Raw genomic sequence first — 27847 nt, 5'->3', positions numbered from 1 at the left:
GGTCGTTGTCTTGCTGCATGACCCACCTTCTCTCGAGATTCAGTTCATGGACAGATGTCCTGACATTTTCCTTTAGAATTTGCTGGTATAATTCAGAATTCATTGTTCCATCAGTGATGGCAAGCTGTCCTGGCCCAGATGCAGCAAAACAGGCCCAAACCATGATACTACCACCACCATGTTTCACAGATGGGATAAGGTTCTTATGCTGGAATGCAGTGTTTTCCTTTCTCCAAACATAACGCTTCTCATTTAAACCAAAAAGTTCTATTTTGGTCTCATCCATCCACAAAACATTTTTCCAATAGCCTTCTGGCTTGTCCACGTGATCTTTAGCAAACTGCAGATGAGCAGCAATGTTCTTTTTGGAGAGCAGTGGCTTTCTCCTTGCAACCCTGCCATGCACACCATTGTTGTTCAGTGTTCTCCTGATAGTGGACTCATGAACATTAACATTAGCCAATGTGAGAGAGGCTAATGTTAATGAGATAGTTGTGACCTCACCAACTATTAAATGCCTTGCTCTTGGAGTGATCTTTGTTGGTCGACCACTCCTGGGGAGGGTAACAATGGTCTTGAATTTCCTCCATTTGTACACAATCTGTCTGACTGTGGATTGGTGGAGCCCAAACTCTTTAGAGATGGTTTTATAACCTTTTCCAGCCTGATGAGCATCAACAACGCTTTTTCTGAGGTCCTCAGAAATCTCCTTTGTTCATGCCATGATACACTTCCACAAACATGTGTTGTGAAGATCAGACTTTGATAGATCCCTGTTCTTTAAATAAAACAGGGTGCCCACTCACACCTGATTGTCATCCCATTGATTGAAAACACCTGACTCTAATTTCACCTTCAAATTAACTGCTAATCCTAGAGGTTCACATACTTTTGCCACTCACAGATATGTAATATTGGATCATTTTCCTCAATAAATAAATGACCAAGTATAACATTTTTGTCTCATTTGTTTAACTGGGTTCTCTTTATCTACTTTTAGGACTTGTGTGAAAATCTGATGATGTTTTAGGTCATATTTATGCAGAAATATAGAAAATTCTAAAAGGTTCACAAACTTTCAAGCACCACCGTGTGTTTGTGTGTATATATATATATATATATATATATATATGGTGGGGAGCGGCACGGTGGTGTAGTGGTTAGCGCTGTCGCCTCACAGCAAGAAGGTCCGGGTTCGAGCCCCGTGGCCGGCAAGGGCCTTTCTGTGCGGAGTTTGCATGTTCTCCCCGTGTCCACGTGGGTTTCCTCCGGGTGCTCCGGTTTCCCCCACAGTCCAAAGACATGCAGGTTAGGTTAACTGGTGACTCTAAATTGAGCGTAGGTGTGAATGTGAGTGTGAATGGTTGTCTGTGTCTATGTGTCAGCCCTGTGATGACCTGGCGACTTGTCCAGGGTGAACCCCGCCTTTCACCCGTAGTCAGCTGGGATAGGATCCAGCTTGCCTGCGACCCTGTAGAAGGATAAAGCGGCTACAGATAATGAGATGAGATGAGATGAGATTTCCTATCTGTGTAAAAGTATTGAGGTGGTTCTTAGCTCCAGTTATTGATGAAATGTAGAAGAGGAACTAGAGGTCTTGTTTTTGAGATTAGGATTGTTAGGAAACAACAATCAAAAATCACGAACAACAACAACAACAAACCTTGAGTAAACGTCATTAACTTGCAGGTCATTTTTGCAGGTTAATTTTGATTTTGCATTTTTTTTTATTTGCATAAAACTTGCACCACAACTTTTAGTAATTTTTGCAGGTTCATTTTGCAGTTATTTTCAGTTTCTTTCCATCAAAAACGTTACAGTACATACAGTGGGAAAAAAAAAAACTAATTGAGAAAAAGTAAAACAGTTATATGCAGCACGCTGACTCAAGGTTAATCTGATTCAGTGTCACATAAAGAGTATATGGGAACCTTCAGATTCTGAAGCTTGTGGCCAGAAAAGTCTACAAAGGCTATCAGATGAGGCGTATCCCCAAGGCGGAGCTTCTGTCGCTCAAACTGGATAAATTGCTGATCTGCTGTATTTCTGTCTCTACCCACATGCCAATGATTCACACAAATAAGTTTATTATTCCCTTTTTTGTGTTACACACTCTTACCTGCCCTCGTCTACTGTACCTGTGATTGACAGTCCCGCTCGTCAGAGTCGAGGATCTCCGAATTTGCAGCTATCTTCTACTGAAAACGTTTTTCATTTTGATAGCAAATTTAACGATGTTAATTTCCCCATCAGCCCTCTGCAGTTCTGTCTCCGCTGAGTCGCACATGTTACCATGGCATTGTAAATCTCTGCAAACACTTTGTACTTAATTACACCCTTCGCTTGTGGAGGACACGGTGCTGTTTGCTGCTGTATGAGGCGAGCGTTATTAACAGGGCTTTGATTTCTGGATGCTCATGTTGGTAATGATGGGTTTATTCACACGGCTGCAGTAAATACAGTGACACACGGACACATTTACACCGAAGAACAAATTTCACAGCCTGGACTTCTGATTAAACCTGAAACAGGGTTGATGACTGTGACCTCCTGAGCTCCAGGAATGGCACGATACTGCAATACAGCAGCACGGTACAGAAAATCATGCAGATACAAATCAGTTAATGTTCACGATGTTCAAACATCAGAATGGGAGAAATCGTGATCTCACAGTGAAGTGTGACTTTCTTTCTTTCTCTCACTGTGGTATGGGTGTCGGTTTGAGCCAGATGAGTATTTTTGGTTTGAGTATTTCAGAAACTGCTGATCTCCTCCTGGGGTTTTCACACACAACAGTCTCGAGAGTTTACACAGAATGGTGCAGAAAGCAAAAAACAATCATCGAGTGAGTGAGCGACAGTTCTGTGGGTGGAAACAAACGCCTTGTTGATAAGAGAGGGTCAGAGGGAAATGGACAGATTCAAGGTGGTTCGATCTTTTTTGCCAGGAAGGATATAGTAACTCATATAATCACTCTTTACAACTGTGGTGAGCAGAAAAGCATCTCAGCATGCTTATAAAGCACAAAATATAGAATTAAGTAAAAAATAAAACACTGTAGCATGATGTAATGAAGCTGAGGTACTGTTCCCACCTCAAGCTTGATTGTTTTCTTCTAACAGCATGTCCTGAAATGTTTTATTTTTCTTTTACTGCAGCAAATTGCCAACAATTGCAATTTTATTTTTAAATTTTGTCTGTTTAATGTTGTGGAACATCGCTGAAACAATTTCTGACTTCTGTTATAGCAGCTACTGTATAATAAAACAAAATAAAACAAAACATACATCCTCTAAAATTAAAAGAATAAATCATATCATACACAGCTTGTCATGTTACCGAGAAACCACAAAAACCTTAAAGATATCATTGTGTTCAAACAGAATGTTTTGTAATAGCAACAACTTTCTTTAAATAATACATCAAGTTCTCAAAAAAAATCAACTTATTTTTAATGAGGTTTATTATTGAAAGCTAATGCTATCACAAGGACAAGTTATTTTCATTATTTTTGCTTCATTTCTTGCAAATTGCTGAGGTGGTTAAAAAGCTCCTTGGTGGCCGGGCTCCGGGGGTGGATGAGATTCGTCCTGAGTTCCTGAAGGCGCTGGATGTTGTTGGGCTGTCTTGGCTGACATGCCTCTTCAGCATTGCATGGAGGTTGGGGACAGTGCCTCTGGATTGGCAGACTGGGGTGGTGGTGCCCCTTTTTAAAAAGGTGGACCAGAGAGTGTGTTCCAACTATAAGGGGATCACACTTCTCAGCCTCCCTGGGAAAGCCTATGCTGGGGTGCTGGACAGGAGAACAGGAGAGTCTGGTCGATATTTGAACCTTGGATTCAGGAGGAACAATGCAGTTTTCATCCTGGTTGTGGAACACTGGACTAGCTCTTTACCCTTGCAAGGGTCCTGGACGGTGCATGGGGGTTTGCCCAACCGGTCTACATGTGTTTTGTGGACCTGGAGAAGACTTACGACTGTGTCCCTCGGGGTGCCCTGTGAAGGAGTGCTTTGGGAGTATGGGGTTCGGGGCCCACTACTGTGGGCCATTTGGACCCTGTATGACCAGAGCAGGAGCTTAGTTTGCATTGCCGGCAGTAATTCGGATTTGTTCCCGGTGCATGTGGGACTCCACCAGGGCTGCCCTCTGTCACCGGTTCTGTTCATAACTTTTATGGACAGAATTTCTAGGTGCAGCAAAGGGGCGGAGGGTGTCCGGTTTGGTGGCATCAGGATTGCATCTCTGCTTTTTGTGGATGATGTGGTCCTGTTGGCTTCATCAATCTGTGACCTACAGCATGCACTGGGAAAGGTTACAGCTGAGTGTGAAGCAGCTGGGATGAGTATCAGCACCTCCAAGTTTGTGGCCATGGCGCTCAGCCAGAAACAGGTGGAGTGCCTACTTCGGGTCTGGGGGAGTTGCTACCTCAATTGGAGGAGTTTAAGTATCTCAGGGTCTTGTTCACGAGTGAAGGTAGGAGGGAGCGGAAGTTGGACAGATGGATCGGGGCAGCATCAGCAGTGATATGGCCGCTAAACTGGTCTGTTGTGGTGAAGAGACAGCTGAGCCAAAAGGCAAAGCTCTCAATTTACTGGTCCATCTATGTTCCCATCCTCCCCTATGGTCACGAGCTGTGGGTAGTGACCGAAAGAATGAGACTGCGGATACAAGCGGTCAAAATGAGTTTTCTCCGCAGGGTGGCTGGGCTCTCCCTCAGAGACAGGGTAAGAAGCTTGGTCATTTGGGAGAAACTCAGAGTAGAACCGCTACTCCTCCACATCGAAAGGGGTCAGTTGAGATGGCTCGGGCACCTGGACGCCGCCCAGGGGAGGTTCTCTGGGCATGCCCCACTGGGAGGAGACCCCAGGGCAGACCCAGGACATGCTGGAGAGATTACATCTCTTGGCTGGCCTGGGAATGCCTCGGTATTCCCCTGGAAGAGCTGGTGGAGGTGGCTGGGGAGAGGGAAGTCTGGGCTGCTCTGCTTAGGCTGGGTCCCCCACGACCCAGAACTGGATAAGTGGCAGAAAATGGATGGATGGATGGATGCATTCTTGCCAATCAGTGTCACAAAAATGCATCCGGTTTAAGGAAGTAGTAAAAGATGCGATTGAAAACAATTTTTACTTTTGCAACTAAAAATTTGATGTCCTTAATGTTTCTCAAAATGTCCTGCAGTAAACATAAGTCCTCTCAGCGCTGTGTTCATGTTTTTTTTTCTCCATGTTCTTTGTTTACTTTGTCATGTGCATTTCGTTTTGATTTGTCTCGTCTCCGCCCCCGTCCCTGTGATTGGTGTTGAATCCTATTGTGTTACCTGTTACGTCACTGATTGATTATTGTTTATTTATGTTTGTGTTTACTTGTGCGTCTCAGTTTCACTGTGAAGTCTCATCACTTGTTACGGTGCGTCTCTGAGCCATGTTCAATCCCAGATTCTTTAATCTAGAAGTTCTCCTTCCTGGTTCCATCCTGACTTCACACTTCTCTTCTCGTCTATGGTGATGGAGGATCCGTGTGTTTGTTCCTCTCCCTGTGCTCCGACCCCTCCCTGGAATACGGACAATAATTCATGGATTTGCATTAATAAACCGCATGCTGATTTGAAATGAACAAAATATCATTTTAATCACAACAGTAGCGTTGTGTTGAAATGCTCCCAGTGCAGGCAATGAAAAACAATCAATCTGATTAAATTAACCAGTTAGTGACGAGAACTCAGGAAAGACTCGCGAACGAGAAAAATGAGTCCTGGGAAGGAAAAGTTCATTCAGTAGTGTGTCTGTGGGACTGATTTGGATTGAGAGACAGAGAGAGAGAGAGAGCAGGGTCAGTGGTTTCTCGCCTGTAGAAAGCTCCAGATGATTTTCAGTCCCTGAGCTCCTGCTAAATAACACACCGCTACAGAAATACAACAAACTTGTGATTATACAGAAATAGTTATTGGGAAAGTGTGTGCGTGCGCCCATGCACTGACAAGCTCCCATGCAAAATAAATAAATAATATAATATAATAATTTTGAGACCAATTATAATAAATAAATTAGTTTATTTTAACAAGATATCCTTTGTGTTTTAGGAAAGTATTTATAAAACCTATAATCAATAAACATATTGATAAAATGTCAATTAATTGAAAAAAACCTATACAAATAGAAGAAAACTAAAATAAAGTCATCTATAAAATATAATATTAATATTTTACAACCAGCCCTGTTATTGAACTTGTTTTAAGTCAGAAATGAAAAACTCACCTCTGAAAGCCAAGTTTAATTTTGTTTAAAAAAAAATTATAGCTGCTTTTCAGTTAAATTTGTTGAAGTGCCCTTGAGCGAGGCACCGAACCCCCACCTGCTCCCCAGGCTGCTCTGGAGTGGATAAGAGCGTCTACTAAATGCCTGTAATGTAAATTTATAATCAAAAAAGGAATCATTTTTCCCTGAAAGATATAACCATCTTTATTCTATCCACATTCACTGAATATGAGCAATCACGCAGTCTGATTGGCTACTCTATGACTAGGCTATCATCTCATATACTGTGAGTAGAGAGAAATAAAATGGTGGAGCGTGCTGCTGAACAAACTGAGGACGAAATAAAAACTCTACTCGAAAACAAAACCCCAAAAATACAAAAAAAATATGGGAATAAAAGTATTTGATGGTGGGAATGTATCTTTTTTATTTTTCAAGAATTATTATTATTGCATTTTTCACAAATTGTTCCTGTCATTTCACAGTTTTGTTTACATTTTCAGCGGAAATGATTTTGTCAGATGTTTCGTATAAAGTTTTTTATTTATCAAATTTGCAAAAAATAAAAATGATCTGTTTCTCAAAATCCAGTGAATGTGGATAGAATAAAACAGTTATTCCATTCAATCTCATCATACATGGATTATCAACAACTCAGTGCTACACATCTTGTCGGCTATCAGCTCATGTACGACTTGATTTCATGGAATAACTGTTTATTATTTTATCTCTGTTTCACTTCACAATGCAGCAGCACATATCACACACGACCAACCTCCATTAATGAACTGCAGCTCAGTGTGGTGTGGAGTAGTGTGGTGAGATATAGTGATGTGGTGTGATATAGAGTGGTGTGGTGTGATATAGAGTGACGTGGTGTGATGTAGAGTGATGCGGTGTGATATAGAGTGATGTGGTGTGATATAGAGTGATGTGGTGTGATATAGAGTGATGTGGTGTGATATAGAGTGATGCGGTGTGATATAGAGTGATGTGGCATGGTGTGATATAGAGTGATGTGGTGTGGTGTGATATAGAGTGATGTGATGTCATATAGAGTGATGCGGTGTGATATAGAGTGATGTGGCATGGTGTGATATAGAGTGATGTGGTGTGATATAGAGTGATGTGGCATGGTGTGATATAGAGTGATGTGGCGTGGTGTGATATAGAGTGATGTGGAGCGGTGTGATATAGAGTGATGTGGTGTGAAATAGAGTGATGTGGTGTGGTGAGATATAGAGTGATGTGGTGTGATATAGAGTGGTGTGGTGTGATACAGAGTGATGTGGTGTGATACAGAGTGGTGTGGTGTGATATAGAGTGATGTGGTGTGATATAGAGTGATGTGGTGAGATATAGAGTGATGTGGTGTGATATAGAGTGGTGTGGTGTGATATAGAGTGATGTGGTGTGATATAGAGTGATGTGGTGTGATATAGAGTGGTGTGGTGTGATACAGAGTAATGTGGTGTGATATAGAGTGATGTGGTGTGATATAGAGTGATGTGGTGTGATATAGAGTGATGTGGTGAGATATAGAGTGATGTGGTGTGATATAGAGTGGTGTGGTGTGATATAGAGTGATGTGGTGTGATATAGAGTGATGTGGTGAGATATAGAGTGATGTGGTGTGATATAGAGTGGTGTGGTGTGATACAGAGTGATGTGGTGTGATACAGAGTGATGTGGTGTGATACAGAGTGATGTGGTGTGATACAGAGTGGTGTGGTGTGATACAGAGTGGTGTGGTGTGATATAGAGTGATGTGGTGTGATACAGAGTGCTGTGGTGTGATATAGAGTGATGTGGTGTGATATAGAGTGGCTTGGTGTGATATCAAGTGATGTGGTGTGATATACAGTGGCGTGGTGTGATATAGAGTGATGTGGTGTGGTGTGATATAGAGTGATGTGGTGTGGTGAGATATAGAGTGATGTGGTGTGATATACAGTGGCGTGGTGTGATATAGAGTGATGTGGTGTGGTGTGATATAGAGTGATGCAGTGTGGTGTGATATAGAGTGATGTGGTGTGATATACAGTGGTGTGGTGAGATATAGAGTGATGCGGTGTGGTGTGATATAGAGTGATGTGGTGTGATATACAGTGGTGTGGTGAGATATAGAGTGATGTGGTGTGGTGTGATATAGAGTGATGTGGTGTGATATACAGTGGTGTGGTGAGATATAGAGTGATGCGGTGTGGTGTGATATAGAGTGATGCGGTGTGGTGAGATATATAGTGATGCTGTGTGGAGTCTCCCCTGGGCTTCAGCGAGTGAATGCTGGACATGTCAGAACCTAGAGTTTGTGGGAGTCGCTGTAACCCTCGGCTCTGTCACCGATCAATAGCAAAATTAAAAATCAATAAATTACAGTCAAAAAGAAGAGGAAAGGAGTCGAGGTGCAGGCGCCATGATGGAGTCTGGAGCCCCAGAGTCGGGGTTTAGATCACAACATTTCCTTGTACATGTCTGAGTTAATGCAGTGCTGTGAGGACTCGCTGCTGAATTCATTACTTTCTATCTGACGACACACACACACACACACACACCTGAGGAGGTTGTGAGGAGTATATTTTTTTAACAATAGTGGATCATGGACTGTTAAATTTATCACTAGTCTCAGGATCAAAGGTCATTTCTGAAGCTTCTCACAATAATGGAAGAGTTAAAGAAGCAGATGAAGAGAAAAATGGCGAGAGAGAGAGGGAGAGAGTCTGAGGGGTTCATTACAGCTTCCTTCAAGTTTGCAGTTTATTATTTCACTCTGACTAAATACTAATTTACAAGAGATTGTGTTGTATTTAATACAATAAACAGCCAATAGGATTCATTTAAAACACTAATACGAACATTGGGTTGGTGTTTATCATATGACGGCGTATTCAGGCCACCGTAGGTTAAAAAAAGAAATCCGGAGCTGAGTGAGGAGGCAATATTCTGACAACAAAACTCAGCACTGCCAAGATTACACCTGTACATTTACAATAAAAATCTCAGATATTCTCTGAGAATTTAAAGTCACAAATTTACGAGAAGAAAACCAGATCACTTCATTTTACAAAGTCAGATCAACGTTCTCACACCACTCAGGCCACGGCTGAGCGAGAGCTACAGGAAACGCAGTCTTACCTGCTCGATCACATGACACAAAAGATTAAAGCGCTAAGAGATTTCCAACTACATTTCCCAGAATGCACTGCAGCCAGGACGCATGTGAGTTGTCTCAGAGAATATCTGGGGTTTTTTTTCTGTATTTTTTTTCATCAGAATATTACACCCTCCCTCAGCTCCATGTTTTCTTTTGTTTTTTGTTTGTTTGTTTTTCCCCTACAATGACCCGGATACACAGTCTGACCTGGAGGTCACATGCTAACGTTGGATGGGAACATCAGTGTCTTCAACATGAACTTTACACATGAACTGGGCTCCACTCAATATGTTTAAAAATGAAATGCAATTATTTATTCAATACTTATGCTGCATTCGACTAGAAATAGTATCTTTGCATTCAGGATCTCCAAAACTGGAACCTGTTCAGGAACTTAATTTACATCCTGTCCATTATGACTATATACTTATTGACTGAGTGGGAGGGCCGAATGGGAAAATATTTGGCTCGAGGTCATGCTGTCGAGATCATATAAATGACCAAGAGCCAAATTTTTTCTCGTCTGACCGTGACCTAACTCGGTCAATAAGCATTTTATCATATGACCTTTTATAACTAACACAGACAGTGGAAAACAATCAACAACTGTATGTAAAAAATGAACCAATCAATTTTTATTTGATTGACAGCAAGCCATTTACAGCTGAATCACCTTTGCACAAGTTTGAAAAAAACAGTTTAAATTCTATACAATCCAACTGACTTTACTGTTCTCTCGAAATGAAAATGATTTTAAGATAACATCATTAGTAAAAGTCAGTTCAGATTCGGGTCAGGTCAGCTCATAGAGACAACTTCAATACAAGCCTGTTAAGTCTACTCAAAAGAACTTTGATTTGAAAACAAAATAGAGTTGAGTCGGCAGTCGAGTCATTAACTCTGTGTCTGATAAATCATCTGGAGAATAAAATTCACTTTTTCTCTGCTCAGTTTTGTCACTCATTTTTCAAAGTAACAATTCAGAGCCAAATGAAAACGGTGGAAGGAAGTGAGGGGAAACGGGTCCGGCTTTTCCGGACCAGATTCAAAACTCCATATCTGCCCAGTCGTGTGACTTTTCCCAGTGGTTTTATTAAGAGTGCGTGTGCAGGTCCATACGGGTCATATAATAAAACTTATTGTTCTTTTTACAGTGGTGCTTGAAAGTTTGTGAACCCTTTAGAATTTTCTATATTTCTGCATGAATATGAACTAAAACTTCATCAGATTTTCACACAAGTCACTAAAGTAGACAAAGAGAAGCCAGTTAAACAAATGAGACAAAAATATTATACTTGGTCATTTATTTATTGAGGAAAATGATCCAATATTACATATCTGTGAGTGGCAAAAGTGTGTGAACCTCTAGGATTAGCAGTTAATTTGAAGGTGAAATTAGAGTCAGGTGTTTTCAATCAATGGGATGACAATCAGGTATGAGTGGGCACCCTGTTTTATTTAAAGAACAGGGATCTATCAAAGTCTGATCTTCACAACACATGTTTGTGGAAGTGTATCATGGCAGGAACAAAGGAGATTTCTGAGGACCTCAGAAAAAGCGTTGTTGATGCTCATCAGGCTGGAAAAGGTTACAAAACCATCTCAAAAGAGTTTGGACTCCACCAATCCACAATCAGACAGATTGTGTAGAAAATGGAGGAAATTCAAGACCATTGTTACCCTCCCCAGGAATGGTCGACCAACAAAGATCACCCCAAGAGCAAGGCGTGTAATAGTTGGTGAGGTCACAAAGGACCCCAGGGTAACTTCTAAGCAACTGAAGGCCTCTCTCACATTGGCTAATGTTAATGTTCATGAGTCCACCATCAGGAGAACACTGAACAACAATGGTGTGCATGCTTGTCTACAGTTGCTGCTTGTCTACAGTTTGCAAAAGATCATGTGGACAAGCCAGAAGGCTATTGGAAAAATGTTTTGTGGATGGATGAGACCAAAATAGAACTTTTTGGTTTAAATGAGAAGCGTTATGTTTGGAGAAGGGAAAACACTGCATTCAAGCATAAGAACCTTATCCCATCTGTGAAACATGGTGGTGGTAGTATCATGGCTTGGGTCTGTTTTGCTGCATCTGGGCCAGGACGGCTTGCCATCATTGATGGAACAATGAATTCTGAATTATACCAGCGAATTCTAAAGGAAAATATCAGGACATCTGTCCATGAACTGAATCTCAAGAGAAGGTGGGTCATGCAGCAAGACAACGACCCTAAGCACACAAGTCATTCTACCAAAGAATGGTTAAAGAAGAATAAAGTGAATGTTTTGGAATGGCCAAGTCCAAGTCTTGACCTTAATCCAATGGAAATGTTGTGGAAGGACCTGAAGCGAGCAGTTCATGTGAGGAAACCCACCAACATCCCAGAGTTGAAGCTGTTCTGTACGGAGGAACGGGCTAAAATTCCTCCAAGCCGGTGTGCAGGACTGATCAACAGTTACCGCAAATGTTTAGTTGCAGTTATTGCTGCACAAGGAGGTCACACCAGATACTGAAAGCAAAGGTTCACATACTTTTGCCACTCACAGATATGTAATATTGGATCATTTTCCTCAATAAATAAATGACCAAGTATAATATTTTTGTCTCATTTGTTTAACTGGATTCTCTTTATCTACTTTTAGGACTTGTGTGAAAATCTGATGATGTTTTAGGTCATATTTATGCAGAAATATAGAAAATTCTAAAGGGTTCACAAACTTTCAAGCACCACTGTAAAAAAAAAAAAGCGAAAGAGATGAAAACCCCAACACGATTTGTAAACGCTCACATGAGCACTCCAGCCCAGGAGGTGGCGCTAGTACAACAATCTCTTATGAGGTGAAGATATGAAATCGGACACTGTAGATGAGGAAAGCATGAAACACAATGAAACTGTCAAGAAGGAAGAAATGAATGAATGAATGAATGAATGAATTCTAACCTCGGATTGTATTTAATCAGGTTCTTTGTGAATGACGACGTTAATCTCGTTAAAATATGCAGGAATTCAAATGAGCAGAGAGATTTGATTTGATTCGATACACATGAAGTTGCCACGCCCACAAACCCTGCCCTGATTTCATTTCTAAGATATGATGCTAATCATAATGCGAGCGTTATTATGGAGTTTGTTCTCTGTTTGATAAAGCTGAAACACACACACACACACACATATCTGATAAATGTGTCGCTGCTGAAAAACGCTGCTACAAGCACAAACATATCAGCTCCATTTATCTTTTTCACTGAAAAATGTAAAGACGTGTGTTTCAGGTGCATTAGTTTTCCGAGTTTTTCACTCTGCGAGCGCGGAGGAAGCACCCAGGAAAGAAAACAAAAAAATAAAATACAGCAAAAGTGCCTTCATGTAAACATTAAGGCTGTAATTAACGTTGCTTCAACGGAGACGTTGTCACTTCAGTGACAGTGTGAAAGCACACGGCTTCAGCTTCAGTAAAACACTCGGGGAGGAAGGGGGGCTGAGGGATGAAGAGCAAATCACTTTTATTTCTACTTTATTATTATTATTATTATTATTATTATTCTCCGCAAAAAAAGAAGAAAATCTTCCTCAGATTTAGTGTTACAAGTGCACGACTGATAGAATACAGTTCTGTAAAGTAGTCGAGAGAAAGAAGGAAAGAACATCATCCTTTTGTTTGTTTGTTTGTTTGTTTGTTTGTTTACTCCATCAGTTTTTTTTTTGTTACATTCTTGTTCTCACCGTGTTTCTGTGATTTTCTGTGAATCTGTTCTGGATTTTAAAGACTGTAGAGGAATAAAACACTCCACGATGCTGTTCTGGATAAAATACCCAACACGGTCGTTCTCACAGTAACTCCGCCCACTCCTTCCACCACTCAGGAGTTGATGATTTTCCTGTAACAGCTCAACATGCACAGTGTGTTTCCAGTGGCGGCTCCTGAATTTTTTTTCAGGGGGGCAATTTTCCCCCGTTATGTCTACACGGACCATAAATGTCCACAGGACTGAAGTAAATTGACCTAGGTAGCAAGTCAACTGTTCTCAGTGGCGTGCACAGATAGACACGAGGTGGTGCTCAAGCACCTGCCCCTCTGCCCTCTGTCCAAAAAAGTGCCCTTTTGAATTTTTTTTTACAGTTTACTGAGGCCAATGTCGGTCGACATGATCTTTTAGAAAAGCCGCGGCATTAAAAGTGTGTGTGAAAATAATGCCCCGATATGTGCCCCCTCCGCACACACACCGGACCTCTGTCTCTCTTGCTCTGTCACGTGAACAAGCGTGCAGTGCATTCAATGTGAGGTTGCAGCAGCATAGCGTCCTGGAAGCCACGGCCTTGTCGTAGCGCAGACAACACATCGGGCAGTCAGTCAGCTCTTCCCCTGCCCCACCAGCCAGCTAACACATGAATCGAGTGAAAATGTATTGTTTGCCCTCTAAGCCCAAGCTGTAATTATTTTGTCGTGAAGTAGCCCGTCGCATACAGAAACAACTGCACATAAGTATTATATTTTTTGCTAGACCATTTTCAGATTTAGGAAAACAAAAATTTCTTTTTCTATTTTGTTCAACTAGAGATTCCTGGCAAAGTCAAAAAGCCTTGATGTAATAAATTAACATTAAGTGGTTGTTTTACACCTTTAAAAACTAAAACGGGTCAGTGGCGACCCGAACACAAGAGGAGGGTTAAATCTCAGACTTTTATAATAAGGTGTTCCACATGCGCAAAAAAGTGCCCTTTTTCCCCCCCAGAGCACTTGCCCCCCAAAATGTCTGTGCATGCAACTGACTGTTCTACAGAATGTTCTGTAAATAGATTTTGTGCTTCAAACTCCATGACCAGCAAGAATTTTACAGACTGTGCAACTTAAGGACAAACAGGAAAGTGCACTTACTGTAACAAAACAGTGTAAATCGTTGGCTAACATAACAATAGCAGTTGAATAAATAGATGAGTGGATCTTTAGATCTTGCAATTACTGGTATTTACCAAGGATATTACCAAAGTGCTAACTCTCAGAGCAAAGTGTGGCAAATATAAAAATGCACATTGAAAACATCAAAAGTGAACGGATTCTGTGACTGTGTGTGTGTGTGTGTGTGTGTGTGTGTGTGTGTGTGTGAGTCATGAAGTCAACCAAACCCAGAAAAACACCACGGTGACTGGAGCCCTCAGTTTCGTCTTTGCCTCGTAGAGCTAACTCGAACACTCCACAACATTTCACGCGTTGGATGAGCCGGTTTAATATGTGCCTATTCTTGCTCGCCTCATCGTTGTGGTGGCGAACTGCTAGCCTGTAGCCCTCATCCGGTTGTGTAGCGATGTTCACTCTCCCAAAAGCCGAAAATTTCAGGCAGCTGCCCATGTGAATCTTTGATGACTCATGTTTTTTTTATTTTCTCCGACAAATGATGCATGTCCGAAACTCCAGTGACCGTCCAAGCAGTGTTGTCCGTGGAGCCCCTCCAGGGTGGGAAAGTAAGCAGGGGGAGCAGAAAACCGCTGAGGCGTCCTCGCAGCCAGCTCGCCAGGATTTGCGCTGGGACCATGTTGAAGTAAAACCTCGAGTATATGATTTCCCCCCCCTTGTCGAAATTTGTTTTATGTTTAGATTTGGTCGAGGGGGGTCCAGCTTGTTTTGTTGCCAATTTAGCTCGATTTGATCGCTGACTAAATGGAACTTCTTTTAAGGACCGCACTGAATTGCTTTCCGCATCCATCTCACCTCAGAAACTGAGCGGATCGAACGCAACTTTGCGGCGCTTTGCAGTGACATAAGCACGTTAGGGCACGCCCCCCCCGGAACCCATAGAGATTGCATTGAAGTGTCAGTCAGGAGAAAAAAAATATATTAACATGGGACTCTATCAGTGAACTCTTGGGCGATTTTCAGCGTGACTGAAATCACCCCAAAAGGGGCGGTACTCTAGAAGCAAGACCACCCTGATTGGACAATGATACCCAGAGACAGATTAAAACGGCCTCGAGCAGTGCTGGTGAAAGTTTGTTTTAAAAAAAGAAAAAAAAAACTTTTTTTTTTTCGTTTTGGCAGTGCGTCGCCCAATCGCCCTTATGCACCAGCCGCCCTTGTGCGTTTCCTTCATTACTGTGTGATTCTGCTGGAGACGGCAGTGATGGAGGGAATATAGGAACACTGAAGCACGAACAGTCCGAATTCCCCAAGATTCCAGCTCTGGAATTTTCACTGCTGGGGTCTGTGTTTTGATGACGATTAGAACCTTGTGTGTGATTTTATGTTTTTGGATTCGCAATCGGCTCAAAGCGGCAGCGCAGAGATGAGATGAGACAAGACAAGATGAGAGGATACGAGACGAGACAAGGAGACGAGACAGAAGCAGATGAGAGGAGATGAGACAAGACGAGAGGACAAGAAATGAGGAGACGAGACAGAAGCAGACGAGAGGAGAGGAGATTAAATAAGAAGAGAAGAGACACGAGGATCTGAGATGAGACAAGACAAGAGGAGAGGAGGTGAAACAAAAGGAGACAAGAAGAGAGGAGATGAGATGAAAGGAAACAACGAGACGGGAGGAGCAAGTGAATCACAATAGTGAGCACAGTCATCTCTCCGTCTCTGAGTGGGAAATTGCCTCGCAGAAATTCTCTCCCTCCCTCCCACCCACCCACACACACACACACACACACACACACACAGAGATGGCTTTGTGTGTGTGTGTGTGTGTGTGTGTGTGTGTGTGTGTGTGAAAGAGAAATATTTGTGATGTTGACCTCTTCATGACCTCCAAACCTTAAAATCAATGTGAACCATGCTGTTTTGTTTGAGTGCGCTCAGTTCTACACCTTGATCTTGTCTCTGCCCTCGCTGTCAATATTTCACACACACACACACACACACACACACACACACACACACACACACCTGATCTGGTCCACCTCAACCTCACCTACTGCAGCTTTAAAAGCGAATGGCACCGAAACACACACCACTGTTTAATCCTTAAACATCCTGGGCTGGGTCAGACTGACGGGTTCACTTTCTCGCTTGAAATGAAGTGTGTGTGTGTGTGTGTGTGTGTGTGTGTGTACGCACTGCTAGCCACCGTAATTACACTCGACATCGTTTCTCACTGTGAGCAGTTGTAATTAGTGCATCTGATAACTCTGCACTCTGCCATCTGGATTGGAGTTTTATGGTCTATAACGTTCCTTTAACATCTTTATAACCGTTCCAAACATCACGTGGACGCAGAACGCCTAATTTCCCAAACATAAACTGTTTTCAAATAAATCTGTGAGCTCATCCTAATGAGGATAATCTCGGTCTCTTCATTGAGACCAAGTGTAAAGTACAGAGTGCTGTAGAATTCTCGCCTCTGATTGGTCGGAGTGGAAAGTGTTGGTTAATTTTTTCAAACAGCAGCTGAGGTTTATATGAATGCTCTCATCTTTACATTTTACAAACAGCTCCTTCACAGGGACTTAAAACATGTGTAACTGTTGATTTGGTGATGTGTTTATTTCACATTAAAGGAAGGAGTCTCCAGTGTCAGCGCTTCGTAACAGTCGGAGGTTGTAGACGCTGTAACTTTTGTAAAGTTTTCCGACATCTACAGGACAGAGGAATTTACGCTTATTTGTCTTTTTTTGATAACAAAATATGACATGGTGTGAGTTTTTTTTGTCTCGTTATTTTCAAGAGAGAGAAAAAAAGGAAGGCTGATGAGGGAATGACACAACGTTGACACAACATTTACTGTAACTATAAATGGATAAAAACTATGACATTCTTTACCCAATAAAAAAAATTGTAATCCTTGGTAAATTGCTGTGGTATAAGAGGAATAAAACACTTTAGAAGGTGCTATTATTGTAAAATAATCAACTCCAGGATGGTAAGAGGAACTCTGTTACATCATTAATCGTTATTTTACTATAACAGCATGACATAACACGACTTATTCCTTAATTAAAACTAGACTGCCTTTCAGATTTTTCAAGTGTAGGTCATAAAAAGAATTTTCCCTGACACTCAGTTATTTTTGTTTAGTGACTGAAAGCTACTGAATTCGAATCACAGACTTCCAATTTTATTCATTCTTTTTTAAATGGAACAATTAATGAATTTAAGGCAACGTGCCCCCAAATTCTCCGCTATTTTTTCCTGCTTCACCATGACCCAATTCAAGATACTACGCTATGCACCACGTGGTGGGCTTTCCCCGTTCACGCAAGGCATTGTGGGATACAAATTTGAAACAGGAGAGAAAAATGGAGGACGTGAGTGTGCGAATGAAACGTGAAAGAGCGACTACAGTAACGGAAAGAAAGCAAGAAGAAAAGACGTTATTTTCTATACGAAGGAAAGGAAACGCAGGACCAAACTAATAAATATGGGCGCTCAGCGAGCACCTCGGTGTGATCAGCTGTTCGTTTAGCGACAGAATGATGGAACTGTCAGTGCACGCTCAAAGGGAAACCTGTAGATGGCAGTAATGCAACACTGTGGATGCCAGCTGCCGTAAAACCCAAAAGAAGAAGAAGAAGGTAAACCTGCGCATGCGCACACGGACTTCCTCTGTCTGCTTGACTGCACCAAGCGAGCGATTTCATGCACATTATTTGCTTTAATCCCCTCAAATTAAATAACTTCCCAGCCACAGAATGGCCTGATATTTTGTGAGATATTACAGAAATAAACAGATATCACAATCACCACATTTCAGACGGAACTAAATTTCACCGATTTTATGAAATCGAAAGGCCGTCTAGCTTTAATATAAATCAGCCAGAGTTAATCATGGCTAAGCTTAAAGTGTGCATTAGCTTAAGTTTCACCTTTCACAAAGTCTATGCTGTAAAGAAGCGAAATCTAACCTAAGGAGCAAAAAGTTGCCTAGCAATTAAAAGCTAACTCAGGGAGTGAAAGCTAACCAAGTATTTAAAGGCTAAATTAGCATACAGAATCTAAAACAGTGAACAGAACTTAATGTAGCTGATAAAAGCTAATCCAGGGAGTGAAAGATAATCTTGCCAAGCATAAGCGAACCTCGTCGAGTGGGATTCTGTACTGTCGTCCTGTCCTTTGTTTAGTTTCTACAGATTGAGTTCTCAGTTCTCTCCCCATATACTGTAAGTTTATATAAGAGTCACAGCAGCCTGGGAGTCTCACACACAGGACTGTCAATCATCTTAGGCCACACCCACTCCCCAGTTCAGCTGGTATTTGAGCACTATGTTATCACATTGTTGTTTTGTTGTTGTTCCAGACTTTGCTGGAAGTGTAAGATAACGGTTTTAGCATTTTTCTTCTTTATTTCTTGCTACTTTAAAGCTACACCGCTAGCTGGACTTCTGGTTAGCGTGTCCACTTCTTGACCAGGAGATCATGTGTTCTATTTGTAGTCGAGTTGTACCAAAGACCATCATAAAAATGGGACCTTCTGCCATCTGGTGAGGCGCCGCAATACAGATGTGAGTAGGGAGTCAAACTCTCAGGGCGTAATGTAATAGGCGAGAACCCGAGGGCTGTAAAAGCAAGATAGAGAACCTTAAGTGCCTGGTTAGTACTGGGATGGTGCCTGGGAAGATCGGGTCCTGGCACGGGAGGGACTTTGATTTTGACTACATGTGCTCACCCTGCCCCACCCTGACTTCACATCTTGTTCAAATTCATACAAGTCTGCAACTCTATGCGAGTCCATTCCAAAATCCATTTAAAATTCACAGAAGCAGTTTTATTTAATTCTTATGTATGATGGATGTTGTACAACCCCGATTCCAAAAAAGTTGGGACAAAGTACAAATTGTAAATAAAAACGGAATGCAAAATGTACAAATCTCAAAAACTGATATTGTATTCACAATAGAACATAGACAACATATCAAATGTCGAAAGTGAGACATTTTGAAATTTCATGCCAAATATTGGCTCATTTGAAATTTCCTGACAGCAACACATCTCAAAAAAGTTGGGACAGGGGCAATAAGAGGCTGGAAAAGTTAAAGGTACAAAAAAGGAACAGCTGGAGGACCAAATTGCAACTCATTAGGTCAATTGGCAATAGGTCATTAACATGACTGGGTATAAAAAGAGCATCTTGGAGTGGCAGCGGCTCTCAGAAGTAAAGATGGGAAGAGGATCACCAATCCCCCTAATTCTGCACCGACAAATAGTGGAGCAATATCAGAAAGGAGTTCGACAGTGTAAAATTGCAAAGAGTTTGAACATATCATCATCTACAGTGCATAATATCATCAAAAGATTCAGAGAATCTGGAAGAATCTCTGTGCGTAAGGGTCAAGGCCGGAAAACCATACTGGGTGCCCGTGATCTTCGGGCCCTTAGACGGCACTGCATCACATACAGGCATGCTTCTGTATTGGAAATCACAAAATGGGCTCAGGAATATTTCCAGAGAACATTATCTGTGAACACAATTCACCGTGCCATCCGCCGTTGCCAGCTAAAACTCTATAGTTCAAAGAAGAAGCCGTATCTAAACATGATCCAGAAGCGCAGACGTCTTCTCTGGGCCAAGGCTCATTTAAAATGGACTGTGGCAAAGTGGAAAACTGTTCTGTGGTCAGACGAATCAAAATTTGAAGTTCTTTATGGAAATCAGGGACGCCGTGTCATTCGAACTAAAGAGGAGAAGGACGACCCAAGTTGTTATCAGCGCTCAGTTCAGAAGCCTGCATCTCTGATGGTATGGGGTTGCATTAGTGCGTGTGGCATGGGCAGCTTACACATCTGGAAAGACACCATCAATGCTGAAAGGTATATCCAGGTTCTAGAGCAACATATGCTCCCATCCAGACGACGTCTCTTTCAGGGAAGACCTTGCATTTTCCAACATGACAATGCCAAACCACATACTGCATCAATTACAGCATCATGGCTGCGTAGAAGAAGGGTCCGGGTACTGAACTGGCCAGCCTGCAGTCCAGATCTTTCACCCATAGAAAACATTTGGTGCATCATAAAACGGAAGATACGACAAAAAAGACCTAAGACAGTTGAGCAACTAGAATCCTACATTAGACAAGAATGGGTTAACATTCCTATCCCTAAACTTGAGCAACTTGTCTCCTCAGTCCCCAGACGTTTACAGACTGTTGTAAAGAGAAAAGGGGATGTCTCACAGTGGGAAACATGGCCTTGTCCCAACTTTTTTGAGATGTGTTGTTGTCATGAAATTTAAAATCACCTAATTGTTCTCTTTAAATGATACATTTTCTCAGTTTAAACATTTGATATGTCATCTATGTTCTATTCTGAATAAAATATGGAATTTTGAAACTTCCACATCATTGCATTCCATTTTTATTTACAATTTGTACTTTGTCCCAACTTTTTTGGAATCAGGGTTGTAGAATTTGTGGTTTTGTGAGACATCTTGCTGTAGTTTGATGAATGAAACCACCTCAAGGCTTAAAAATAAACAAAAAACAGACAAGAGACAGAAAACTGACGTAATTAAATGGCACAAAGACAAGCAGTGACAGGTGTGTATGAGTGTGTCTGTGTGTGTGTTTCAATCTTGGAAGCCATGGCCTAATGCTTAGAGAAGCAGCTTTGGGACCAGAAGGTCACTGGTTTGATTCCCTGGACCAACAGGACTGGCTAAAGTGTCCTTGAGCAAGGCACCTAACCCTGGGCTGTTCTGGGTTTATTGAACGTCGCTCTGGATAAGAGTGTCTGCTAAATCCCATTAATGTAATGTAATATCCCTGTATTGCAATACCAACCCTGACCAGCAGAGGGATCAACTTTATGCCTCAAATCCTGAAACTTTCACACCGTTTCTGAACAGTACACTCCAAATTTCCAGCTCACATTCTCCCATCTCTCTGGTTAGATAAAGAGTGATAGAAGAACCCTTCCAAGAACTTGTGAGGAAACTTGATGACGGACGTTCTGAGCAATTTTCAGGTTGCTTAGAAAACAAAGTGAACAAGGTCATAAACAGGAAGTATACGCTTAGGGGAAAAAAACACTCAAGGGTTGAAGAATGAATTAGTCGATTCCAAAGATAATTATATGTAGAATGCTGCAATAGCCCTTCCAAAAATAAATAAATACAATCAGAACCATAGAACATCCAAGGAATCCTTTTCTCCCCTAATCATGGAGGAAATTTGAGCTATCAATTTACCAATAACTTGGGCAAGGTGGCAAACAGAAAGTACCCACACAGAAAAAAAAGTTATTCAAGGGTTCTTTAAGGGTTCACTGGATAATTAAGTTCTCAGATGGGGGAAAAAAAGGATTCCATCTAACATGGCTCTTCAGTTCACCCTTACAAAAATGTTACCCCATGAACTTTGGAATCCTGGAACTATAAACCATCAAAATAACCCTTTTGGAATGCTCTCCTCAGCATGCAGAAGTTTCCAAGCTATTACTTCACAAATAAAGTCAGCAAAGTGTTAAACAGGAAGAACCCTTTTAGAAACAATAGTTCTTAGATGGAAGAGATGTCCACCTCGCTCTCTCAACGGTTCTTTGGTTTGTCCTGTATCATCACTGGGCTTACAGTCATTATAAATACACTATACCATATATGTCAGGGTTCTTTGGATGTCTTTCTTATTTACAACCCCATGGCAGAGTGTTTGTGAAAGTAGAACCATTTTATGAAGGATAAAACCCTTTATTTATCCATTAAGCCTTTAAAGAACTCCGGAGTACCAAGGCAGGAGAGCTAAATGAGCTGAACAGGTGAGCTGACAGGTCTGAGGTATTAAGAAGAAAATGATGAGCCATAATTTGGAGTTTGTTCCAAACAATTATCCAGGTAAAACATACATTCTTAGAAAAATAGGTTCTTCAAGGGTTCTTTAAGGGTTTGTTGAATAATTAATGATTCTTCGCTTGCCCCCCCCCCCCCCCCCCCCCAAAAAAAGTGGATTTCATTAAACACCTTCCAAAATGGTTCTGTTTGGGAATAACAAGCAATCATTTAGAGCAGGGGTCACCAAACTTTTTTCTCTGGGGGCCACATTGTCGTTCCTGACTGTGATGGGGGCCGGGGTCGGGTCAGCTATATCACATAGAATTGTATGACCCAGACAAATATGACCACCAGCAGGCCTCATTGTGTAGTAGAGATTACTAGCCTGGCACAGCCATCCCCACTACTATATCCCCACTACTATATCCCCACTACTATATCCCCACTACTATATCCCCACTACTATACCCCCCACTACTATATCCCCACTACTATATCCCCACAACTATATCCACACTACTATATCCCCACTACTATATCCCCACTACTATATCCCCACTACTATATCCCCACAACTATATCCCCACTACTATATCCCCACTACTATATCCACACTACTATATCCCCACTACTATATCCCCACTACTATATCCATACTACTATACCCCCCACTACTATATCCCCACTACTATATCCCCACTACTATATCCGCACTACTATATCCCCACTACTATATCCCCACTACTATACCCCCCACTACTATATCCCCACTACTATATCCCCACTACTATATCCCCACTACTATATCCCCACTACTATACCCCCCACTACTATACCCCCCACTACTATACCCCCCACTACTATATCCCCACTACTATATCCCCACTACTATATCCATACTACTATATCCACACTACTATATCCACACTTGATTCCTGGCATATATTTGTTTATCTTTACTAGTGGTTTGCAAAAGTAGTAATCGAGTCTTCACACTTTGTTTTAATTTGAAATACCACAGATATTCCATTTATTTATTGTCTAATAAAAATAATATCAAAGCTGTCAAGGTAAGAAACATCTGCCTAGTTGAGGTGATTGACACTGGCAAAGGTGAGTGGAAAATTATAAATTGTAGGTAGGCCTGTTGATATTATTAATAATATAAATAATAATTGTATGCAGCACTTAATAAAGGTCAAATAAATAGGCCTATAAAATAAATACATTTAAAAAAACAGTGAAATTATAATAATATGAGCAATAGATCAGTAGATCACAGCAGTTGTGCTGTGTCCTGCACGTCATTGCTCTCATCCATGGCCAAAGCAAAAAACTCGAATTCTGACGCTTTCTCATTCAGCTGGTCATACACGTTGTCCCCCAAATCTTCGGTTCGCCTGGTCATAGTAGGTGCGGAGAGACTCACCGCGTTGAGCGCATCCTTCTTGTCGGGACACACCTCCTTGGCCACAGCAAGCATGCATACTTTAACAAAATCCCCATCAGTAAACGGCTTTCCATGGGTAGCTAGTAGGTGAGCTACCTTATAGCTAGCTCGGACAGCAGCCTGGTTGATCTGGGTTTGGCGAAGGAATACATTCTGTTGTGCAGCCAGTCCGCATTTCATCCTCCGAATCCTGTCTTCTCTTGTTTGCCCTCACAAACTAGCATACTCTTTGTGGCGGGTTTCATAGTAACGACGCAGATTATATTCTTTGAAAACCGGCACACTTTCTTTACATACAAGACAAACTGCACGGTCCTTACACTGAACGAAAAAATAATCGGTGGTCCACTGTTCTTTAAAAACTCTGCACTCTCTGTCAGCTTTTCGCTGACCGCTAGCCATTTTGCTGTCCTGAACACTGACAGTTCTCTGCGCATGCGCTGCCTGTCACTGCTTGATCGTGAGCATATGACGAAAATTCAGAAAATATGAATAGTTCATTTTATAACTAAATATCAATTTTAATTGATAAAATCAACAAAATACAAGATGCAGACATGTTATTATTTGCCAAAAAGCAATTTAAAAAAAATAGGCCATGACCACTTTTGGGGATTGCCTCATAGGGCCGGTTCAAGTGATGGGGCGCAGAGGGGCTGGGGGGCCGGTCAAAGGGGGGTGGCGGGCCGGATCTGGCCCGCGGGCCGTAGTTTGGTGACCCCTGATTTAGAGTTTGGACCAAACACTTCTTTAGGTAAGACATATACTCTTAGAAATAGAAAGGGTTTCTTTGAGGGTTCTCTAAGGTCTTCAAGGGTTTTCCAAGGTCTTCGAGGGTTCTCCAAGGGGTTGTTTGATGTTTAATGGTTCTTTCCTTGCAAAAATAAAAAGGGTGGATCCACTTTCTTGTGAGGGGGAAGGGTTCTATAAATTGTTCTATTTGAGAACCAATAATAATTACCAATAATTTGGACTTTGTCGCACATACTGACCCATATACCGTATATACATATATATATATATATACACAGACTCCTAAAAAAAAAGAGGCTTATCAAAGGTTCTGTAAGGTGTTATGGTTCCTACTTCAGGGTTTTTCACTCTTTTTCCTCGACAGTATTTATAACAATCTAAACTTTCTTCAGTTCTGGTACCACAGCATATGAAGCTGGAGCTTATTTGCAGGTTATTTCCTCTACATATCTTATGAATTTCATAAAAATATGTTCCTTATCATATGCTTATCTCCACCCTGTGCTCACTGCCATTATTAGCACTTGGTGATTTACAGCCCGGGTCTCAGGGGTCCAGTGTAATTGTGTTTACTCCAATACTTTCTCACTGTATCCAGTAAAGACCTGATTGAACCCTGTGGACCTATTAGGGCCTGTAATTAGGAGAGAAGCCGTGTCTAACCCCAGCAGGTTCATTACGCCCAGGCTAACTAACCGACCTGCCCTACTCCACTCAACCAACCAACAGAACTCCAGAATACACAGCCTTACCACAGGAACACAAACTCACAGGGTTAACGTAAAGCCTCGCTGTCTTCTGGAGAGATGGAGGTCAGGTGGTCACGTGTTTGGAGGAAGGTTGTGAACACGTTCTTACCGTAAGTGTTGATGGATGACCTCGTTAAATCACCCATGAGAGATTTATATGAAAGGATGGAGCTGAAAACGCTTCAGCAATGGAGTAACCCAAGCTGAGATTTCCACACAGAGATCTCCATTTTTCATTCATTCTGGTAACGTAATCTCCATGTTTGTCTGTTTACTCTTTTACATTTGTCTGTTTTTTTCATCTTCACACCTTTGACAGAAACCTTTTAAAAAGGGCATTAAAATAAAACAATGAATCATATGGCGGCAGAAATGAGATTGAGTCATGTTTTTGTGACGAATTCGAAATCTTGAGAGCTTTATCTCGCTCTTTTTTCTCCATCACCAGCTTTTTTGGTGGTGGTGTTTAAATGAGCAGATGTCACACCATTTTCCTGTGAGAAACACTTTCTCAAAAGTGCTGCAACCAACAAGCAAGTTTGTCACAGACAGTAAACAAGTATGAGTAAGCGATCCATTTACTACTTCATGGATCTGGGGTTAGTGGGTTGGTTCTGTTTTATTATGAGTGGATTGAATATATACTCTCGAATATCATGGTGTACTAAAATATACTTTGTATGTGTAATATCTGTATATGTGTATGAATGTAGTTGTGGTTAAGTGTGTTACACTACTTACACGACTTTATGCTTAGTTCTGAAGAATAATTTGAAGATATTAAGAATTTAGGGAACAGTTCCAATATCACAATATCGAGATATTTTTCAGCTTATTCAGACAAAAACAATCAGTCTGGGATTGGACATTAAACAAGAATACAAACAATTAAAGCAGAAGAAATTAGTTAAAACTGCTGAGTTTATTAAAAATATACAGTAGTGTGCAAAAGTATTTGCCCTGCCCTATTTTTTTCATACAAACTTTGTTATAGATTTCTATTTTATGACTTCTACATTATCGAGTCAAAATGTTACAAAAACATTTTAGAGTTCCAAACGTTCGTTGTTTTTTTCTTTTTTTTCAGCACAAAATTAAATGTTACACAAAGAAAAAAAAAATGTTGTAATATGTCTGAGCAGTATATTCCATAAGAGAGCACTTTTCAGATTAAAAAAGAAAACATAATGAAGGCTACTGGTGCAAAATTTGGGTGCAAAATGAAGAAGTGAGTGTGACAGCCAAAGTGTCCAGAAGAACTGTGGCTGGTTCTGCAAGATGCTCGGTAAAACCTACTGGGCCTGAGACTCCTTTTTTTTTTTTTTTTTTAAACCAAAGGGTCGTCTCACACCAAATATAGATGTTATTTCATTTACAGTGGTGCTTGAAAGTTTGTGAACCCTTTAGAATTTTCTATATTTCTGCATAAATATGACCTAAAACATCATCAGATTTTCACACAAGTCCTAAAAGTAGATAAAGAGAACCCAGTTAAACAAATGAGACAAAAATATTATACTTGGTCATTTATTTATTGAGGAAAATGATCCAATATTACATATCTGTGAGTGGCAAAAGTATGTGAACCTTTGTTTTCAGTATCTGGTGTGACCCCCTTGTGCAGCAATAACTGCAACTAAACATTTGCGGTAACTGTTGATCAGTCCTGCACACCGGCTTGGAGGAATTTTAGCCCGTTCCTCCGTACAGAACAGCTTCAACTCTGGGATGTTGGTGGGTTTCCTCACATGAACTGCTCGCTTCAGGTCCTTCCACAACATTTCCATTGGATTAAGGTCAGGACTTTGACTTGGCCATTCCGAAACATTCACTTTATTCTTCTTTAACCATTCTTTGGTAGAACGACTTGTGTGCTTAGGGTCGTTGTCTTGCTGCATGACCCACCTTCTCTTGAGATTCAGTTCATGGACAGATGTCCTGACATTTTCCTTTAGAATTCGCTGGTATAATTCAGAATTCATTGTTCCATCAGTGATGGTAAGCCGTCCTGGCCCAGATGCAGCAAAACAGGCCCAAACCGTGATACTACCACCACCATGTTTCACAGATGGGATAAGGTTCTTATGCTGGAATGCAGTGTTTTCTTTTCTCCAAACATAACGCTTCTCATTTAAACCAAAAAGTTCCATTTTGTTCTCATCCATCCACAAAACATTTTTCCAATAGCCTTCTGGCTTGTCCACGTGATCTTTAGCAAACTGCAGACGAGCAGCAATGTTCTTTTTGGAGAGCAGTGGCTTTCTCCTTGCAACCCTGCCATGCACACCATTGTTGTTCAGTGTTCTCCTGATGGTGGACTCATGAACATTAACATTAGCCAATGTGAGAGAGGCCTTCAGTTGCTTAGAAGTTACCCTGGGGTCCTTTGTGACCTTGCCGACTATTACACGCCTTCCTCTTGGAGTGATCTTTGTTGGTCTACCACTCCTGGGGAGGGTAACAATGATCCTGAATTTCCTCCATTTGTACACAATCTGTCTGACTGTGGATTGCTGGAGTCCAAACTCTTTAGAGATGGCTTTGTAACCTTTTCCAGCCTGATGAGCATCAACAACGCTTTTTCTGAGGTCCTCAGAAATCTCCTTTGTTCGTGTCATGATACACTTCCACAAACATGTGTTGTGAAGATCAGACTTTGATAGATCCCTGTTCTTTAAATAAAACAGGGTGCCCACTCACACCTGATTGTCATCCCATTGATTGAAAACACCTGACTCTAATTTCACCTTCAAATTAACTGCTAATCCTAGAGGTTCACATACTTTTGC

At 41.3% G+C, this 27847-nt stretch overlaps 2 protein-coding genes across 2 annotated transcripts in view; one reads left to right on the top strand and one right to left on the bottom strand.

The window, feature by feature from the left end:
- The window catches only part of lingo2 (leucine rich repeat and Ig domain containing 2), a 367782-nt gene that overhangs the window by 289015 nt on the left and 50920 nt on the right, over nucleotides 1–27847 (top strand). The window lies entirely within an intron of this gene.
- LOC132890324 (histidine-rich glycoprotein-like) overlaps nucleotides 7016–27847 on the bottom strand; it is a 58709-nt gene continuing 37877 nt past the window's right edge. The window contains exon 3 of the mRNA XM_060927136.1: nucleotides 7016–8041. Within this exon, the coding sequence (XP_060783119.1) occupies nucleotides 7016–8041 (1026 nt within the window). The remainder of the gene's footprint in view (nucleotides 8042–27847) is intronic.

Source organism: Neoarius graeffei, chromosome 8, assembly GCF_027579695.1.
Source record: "Neoarius graeffei isolate fNeoGra1 chromosome 8, fNeoGra1.pri, whole genome shotgun sequence".
Taxonomy (NCBI): Eukaryota; Metazoa; Chordata; class Actinopteri; order Siluriformes; family Ariidae; genus Neoarius; species Neoarius graeffei.
Note: the sequence above shows the minus strand (reverse complement) of the source record. Positions and strands in the feature narration are given on the sequence as shown.